General features: G+C 44.4%; 1 protein-coding gene across 1 annotated transcript; it reads right to left on the bottom strand.

Moving 5' to 3' along the window:
- Positions 1 to 2,095: 2,095 nt before the first annotated feature.
- LOC148036491 (uncharacterized) lies at positions 2,096 to 6,256 on the bottom strand. The gene is made up of 2 exons (XM_087678482.1): positions 2,920 to 6,256; positions 2,096 to 2,797 (listed from the first exon to the last, which is right to left on the bottom strand). The coding sequence occupies exons 1-2, from the start codon at positions 5,348 to 5,350 to the stop codon at positions 2,448 to 2,450; spliced, it is 2,781 nt and encodes a 926-aa protein (XP_087534608.1). The 5' UTR covers positions 5,351 to 6,256; the 3' UTR covers positions 2,096 to 2,447.
- Positions 6,257 to 6,708: the final 452 nt, after the last annotated feature.

Here is a 6,708-nt window from a genome sequence, read left to right as displayed (position 1 = left end):
GATTTAACCAATTGATTGTAAAGTTTAATGCTATTGATGCAACTAAGTCTATGAAAGGTAACCAACCAATGACTTCAAAGTCTCATCATACACAAGCTATCTCCTCTTGTCCCAAGAATCCCTCCATGGAGAAGGGCAAGGAGAAAGTCAAGGAACTGGCTATTTCCATGGTAGCTAAATCTCTAAAGATGCTTTTAGCAAAGGAAAACTATGCTAAAATAGACTTCAAGCCTAGAGAGAAGAGTGCCAAGTAAGACATTTTCTATGGTAAGAGATTCTCGGAAAGATGTCTCTTTTACTAACAATTCAATGCTACTTTTGGTGGTAAAGATTATATGGAAAAATAAAAAATTAGAATGGTTAAAATGCATCTAAATGATGCTACTTTAAATTGATTGCTTAAAGTTACTCAAGAGGGAAAGGAACCCAAGTCTTGGAAAGAGTTCAAGGAGATGTTCAACAAGAAGCTTATGAATTCATCCTTTGAGGTCAATGTACAACAAAAATGGGATGACGTAAAACAAAGCCATGGAGATAATTTTGAAACATATATCAACAAGTTTATAGTTGTTTCTCTTAAATTTACATCTCTTAATGAAAGTTCCTTCCAATATGGAGATGAGAAAGTTTATCGACAGATTACATCCAACAATACGACGAGTTGTGACTTGCTACCTCCAATGGTAGTGAGTTGGTGTGACAAACATAAAGTCTAGGCTTCTCTTCTCACAGGCCAAGGGAAGGCACCATATATAATATGAAAAAGGGATCATGGTTCCACTTGAGTGGTCACTAAGATGGATGTTGTAATGGACCCATGGGTTGAGATGGTAGTTGAGGATATGGGTGCCCTTCAACTATAAGTCTTGATGCAAAGTCCTTAAATTCGATTAATACAAATCCCTTCATGTCTAAAGTTTATGTGGAGATGTTGTCTTTAGCCTATTTTTCTAGATCATCCAAGTACCCCTTGTTTTAGCTATTTGCGAAGCGATCGTCGTTTTCTCAATCCATTTCCTAATGAACTTATCAATGTTTTTCTTCTTTGTGAACTTACTCAAGGCTTTCTGTTTAGTATTAATCTAGAACTTGTATTAATCTTGAGTGCATGTGCGTGTGTTGAAGTTGGTCAACTCAACTCTCTATCTCCTATTATCTTCATCCATCTATTGTCTCTTTGCCAATCCCACCCAAAGTCTTTGCTTAATGCTACCTACATTAGTGGTTTGGAGTCCATAGTTGTCCCAAATATTGTCGTCTGATAATTGCTCATTAAATAGTCTCAGTGATTCATTACATTCGATTGTAACTAGAATGAAGTTCCTTTCAAAGCCATATGGCTTGATCCAAAGGCCCTACTTTTTCTATTTGTACAACCTTTGTGGAAGCATAATTCAATAAAACTCTCCTATCAACTAATCAAGAAGCAACTCACAAACCACCCGATCACAACCGTGGCATGCTTCTGCCAACACCCATCTGTAAAAGATAGGGAAGATATCCACTTTCTTAGGATTTGTGCTCAACATTGACTAGATTTGAGTCAAAGCCTAACCAACCTTGTCTTGCAACATTCCTAGACCAGCACCACTCATTGCTTGAAGTGATCAATTGATTTCCACAAGATCATGTGCCACAATTGTCTTTCACCAAATAATTATACAAAATGCTAAAAAAACCTCTCCAATTCTTCCCAGAATGTTTTAGGCAAGAAAACTCTATACCACCAAACAATAGTAGAGTGAGAATATGTCTGACAAAAACTCTCCCAAGAAAGCCTGGCTGGGAAACCAAATCACCACTTTAGCTTCTACAAACCTATTTACATCCTCTTATGTGTGATTGCCCTCTTTTTTGAGTATTCTCCTCTCGCTCGCTCGCTCGCTCTCTCTCTCTCTCTCTCTCTCATATATATATACTAGGCGCTCCGCGCCTAGACGACGGGCGCAATTTTTGCGGGCAGGGGCCCGGCCCCGCATTCTCCTTTTCTTTTTGTGGGGGAGGTGGGGGGCTGCCATGTGGCACCCGTCCCCCACCTCTCCTTAACTAATAGTATAGATATATATATATATCAAAATAACAAAGCCACCGTCCTGTATCAATAAAGGATAAATGTATTAGGCTCACATCCAACCACAAAATATTTCCCACGCCTTGCTTAAGCCCAAAAGCTTTTGCATGAATCCAGCCACACCACAAAGATTTGTGCCAGGGAACTATCGTGCTCATACAAACATGCACATCATTTTGGCTATTAAAATTTTTCCAATCTTAACACAAACGTCCTGTAGTCATGGTTAGCAAACTGCTCTTCAATCTCAAAACACAGTTTGCCCTCTCCTCTCTACCAAGGACTTTGCAGTAAGTATAGAAGATGGGTAATATACACAAAATGCCAGAAAAGCCGGTGCCACAGACTGCCAAAAACAACTCTGTCTAATTCATGATTATGGCCTCGGAGAGTGAGCTTCTGCTGGCAACTTGGCCTCCAGGAGCATCTCCAAGACTTTCTTCATCCTGGGCCTCTTCAAAGGAGCAGCACTTGTGCACAGAAGGGCCACCTTCAGTACTCCAAGCATCTCCTGCCGCGATGCAAAGGACTGCGTGCTGATCCTGGCATCCAGAATCTGCTCCGGCATCTCCCCCCTTGATGATGCCCCTTGAACCCACCTCACAAGGTCCAAACCGTCCCCAAACGACTCATCAATTGGCCGCCGGCCTGTCAGCAGTTCCAACAACACCACTCCAAAGCTGTACACATTGCTCTCCACCGTCACCCTCATGGTGAATGCATACTCTGATTGTTGACACAGACTTACATTAGTACATGTCACAAGACAGCAGACATACAAAATGGGTATTTCAAATCGTGTATCACAACAAAAGGCAGGCATCCATAGAGATGGTTAAACCACATACCTGGAGCAATATAACCCAATGATCCAGCCACTGCACTGATGCTCCCTGTATTTTTGGATGGGTCCAAAAGCTTGACAACCTCGATATCTCCTAGTTTAACCTCAAGATCAGGACCTAGGAAGATGTTGTTCGAAGTGACATCCATGTGCATGATTGGAGATTGGGCATGGTGCAGAAAAGCTAAACCTTTTGCAGCTCCAACAGCTATCTCAAACCTTGCAGACCAGGATAAAAGATTTTCCAAGCTTCGGTGCAGTCGTTGTCCCAGGCTACACAGTGGCACAAAATCATATATGATAAGTATAAGATCATTCTCTAGGAAGTAGCCCACTGGCCGCATTATGTTATCATGTGACAGCCTCCAAAATTTGTCTAGCTCAAAAGTCATCTTCTTCTGCTGAATGACCAGGCCTTTCTCCCTAGGATGGAGCCTTTTAGCTGCTAAAACTGAACCTGAAGGCATCACTACCTTGTAAAGTGTGCTCCATTGATTGGTACTGATCGCATTAGCATTTCTTTGAGTAGCTTCCTTAATGCTGTCGAAGTTGATAGTCCTCTCAAGGCCGCTACTAAATATGCGGGCTGATGTTAATGGTGGTGTTGGATCTACAGCCGATGCAGAATGGTGCTTATGCATCAATCCATAGGCTACGCCTGAGATGGTTATGGCTGCCACAATAACACCTGCAATGGCAATGCCCACAATCTCCCCAACAGAAACAGCATTCCTTGCACTAAGATCATGAGATGCATCGGCACCACAGGGAGGCAAAGGGCCACCACAAAGCCCAGAATTATTCGCATAGCTGCTTGCATATGTACTAGACGAACTGTTGATGGTGGACAGACCAATCTGTGGTACTGGCCCACTTAATAAATTGTTAGAGAAATTCCAATCCAGCAAGCTTACCATGCCATCCAAGAGGGGAATTTCACCTGTGAGGTCATTGTGTGAGAGATCCAAGAGAACCAACCTGCTTAATTTTCGAAGAGATGCAGGGATGGTTCCTGTCAACTGATTTAAGCTGAGGTTGAGAGACACTTGGAGGTTCAAGAGGTCCCCTATTGTTGGAGGGATGTTCCCAGTCAGTCTGTTGTCCCCTAACTGCAACTCCAGCAGCTGGACACATTTTCCGATTGTCGAAGGGATGGGTCCTGAGAATGAATTACCATCCAGCCGCAAAGTCACAAGTTTAGACACATTGCACAGATCATCCGGTACGGATCCCTGCAGCAAATTGCCACTCAGGTCTAGCACACTTAACAGCTCACATTGGGAGAGCCCCTGAGGAATAGTTCCAGTTAATCTGTTGTTAGAGAGCAGGAGTTCCTGTAAGCTGTTCACCCTGGTCAGTTGGACAGGAATACTTCCAGTCAGTGAGTTTTGATTAAGATTAAGAAGGCTTAAGTTCTTCCATCCACCCAAATCTGAAGGTATGACACCATCTAGATGATTCTGGTAGGCCTCGAAGTAGATGAGATTTTCCAGCTGTCCAAAGCTGCCAGGAATGGATCCTGTGAGGGAATTTAGGCCTACTCTCAAAGTAGTCAGGCTTGTGCAGGAGCCCAAACCATCTGGAAGAGAACCTTGAAGCCGGTTGTTGGTGAGAACAAGGACCCTCAGCTGACCAGATGCACACACATTCTGTGGGATGAGACCAGAAAAGAAGTTGGAAGCCAAGTTCACAGACTTCAAGTTCTTGAAGCTCAGTAGGGGGAATAGACCGGTGAAGTTGTTCTGATAAGCTGACAAAGACTGTAAGCTGCTCAGTTTGGAGAGATCAGGGATACTGCCGTCAAACGAGTTTTGAGACAATGACAAATCTACGAGGGACACAAGGTTCTCTAGGCTTGAGGGAATGGTCCCTGACAGATCGTTGAACGCAAAGTTGAGGCTTTGGAGCGAGATGAGGCTACCAAGCTCTGGGGGGATGGTCCCATTAAGAGAGTTCTGAGAAAGGTCTAAAACTTGGAGATGGTGGAGTTTGTAGAAATCAGGAGGGATGGCACCAGTCAGGTGGTTGGAGCTCAGGTTCAGGACAGAGAGGCTCGTGCAGTTGGCAAGGGATGGTGGGATGGGACCATGGAGAGTGTTGTTAGAGAGGTCCAATGTGGTGAGGGACTGGAGGAGGCCCAGGACAGAGGGGATGATACCATTGAGGTGCAAACCTGGCAGAGAAAGAGACGTCAGACTGTTATTGATGCCTCCCTTGCTGCAGTCAACCCCTTGCCAGTTGCAGGGATCACTGTCCTTGGTGTCCCAGTCCGAAGCAGGAGAACCATCACTCCCCTTGAGCTGCCCACTCAGGCTGATCAACACTGTCTGATCTGCAGAAAGGCACCATGTTACGGAGCAGAGGCAGAGCAGAGTGCAAACTCTCACTCCTTGCAAACTGATCCCTTTAGAATTGAACAGAGTTCCTTCACCCATTGCCTATTTATTACTCTGTTCTCAAATCTTATTGCTTACTTCCCCTGTTTCTTATATTACTCTGCTCTCTAGTCTTGAGTCTTCACAGCAATTTATGAGATCAGCATTTCCTCTTTCTCCTGCTTCTACAACTGTGTTCTGTTGCTCGGATCTTCAGAGCAATTTATGAGAACAGCATCCCCTGCTTCTACAACTATGTTCTGTTGCCCGAGTCCTCAGAGCGTAACAAGAGCACTCCCGTCTTTCCCCTGCTTCTGCAACTATGTTCTCTTGCTTGGGTCTTCAGAGAGCCTACACTTGTGAAAATAGCATCTTCAGGCTGACGCCGGCTCTGTTCAACCTTCACTTCCCTTCTTTCCCTTATCTCAGAAGTACAAAACCCTCTTCTACTTCCTTTTCTTTAAGCTTTTCCACTGATCAAAACAGCATCTTGGGCTCACAAAGATAGGTTGATACCATAGCTTGGGAGCCCACGTAGAGCTTGCGTGCAGGGAGCAAGGAACTGATGCACGTCCGACCATTTCCTTTCTCCTAGTACAGGCTACAGAGAGAGGTATACAACCGAACAGGGCAAGGTTGGGCCACAGAGACAAAGACAGACAGACAGCCAGAGAGAGAGAGAGAGAGAGAGAGAGAGTCTAGACTCTGGAGGGGGGTATCCAACAAGACAGGGCAAGGATGGGCCAGAGACAAAGACACAGAGAGAGAGAGAGAGAGAGAGAGACTCACAGAGATGCCAAATTTGCAAATTTCCACTGTTCCACAGAGGAGTGATAGTCAGCAGTGGCAAGCACAGGTCAAGCCTGCAGAGAGAGGAAAGTGGGTCAAAAGTTATAGGTCCAAGGACCCTAAAGACGGGGGTTTTAGCAGGCTGCAGCCATGTATGGGAGTGGGGACTGCACGAAAAGACCCCAGAGAAAGTGCTTTAAAACACAGAAAAGACTACAGTCTCCATACTCCCAGGTCCCACAGAATAGTCTTATGCCTGAAGATCTACACATGGCTTGTTGCTGCCCTATATCCCAGGGGTCAGGGCCCAGGACCCACCCCATGCCTACAACTCACAAGGTAAAATAGTGGCAAAAGATTGCTGTGAAAGTGAAAATGAGAGCCTTACCATTGAGTACAGCCCATAGGGAATTGGCTTCTCTTTGCTATGGTAAACCATTGCTTTTTATTGTTTGGCGGAAAATACCTTGAAGGGTAATTGTACAGATGCTGGACATTGTTCTTGACAAAATCTGTGTTATGGCGTGTATAAAGGAGAACTTTTGACCTTTCACACTCCCCTAAAGAATAGAGTTTTACAATCAATTGTTTAGAGTAATATCAGTTCTACCCACTTAGAATATAAGTAT

The sequence above is a fragment of the Lygodium microphyllum genome, chromosome 5 (assembly GCF_053477565.2).
Source record: "Lygodium microphyllum isolate KBCC chromosome 5, Lygodium_microphyllum_v1.1.10, whole genome shotgun sequence".
Lineage (NCBI taxonomy): Eukaryota > Viridiplantae > Streptophyta > Polypodiopsida > Schizaeales > Lygodiaceae > Lygodium > Lygodium microphyllum.
Note: the sequence above shows the minus strand (reverse complement) of the source record. Positions and strands in the feature narration are given on the sequence as shown.

Excerpts from the sequence above, each read along its gene's own strand:
- LOC148036491 (XM_087678482.1), bottom strand. The coding sequence starts at position 5,350 with ATGGGTGAAGGAACTCTGTTCAATTCTAAAGGGATCAGTTTGCAAGGA. Across the intron at positions 2,798-2,919 it reads ATTGGGTTATATTGCTCCAG|AGTATGCATTCACCATGAGG; the intron begins GTATGTGGTTTA and ends GTCAACAATCAG.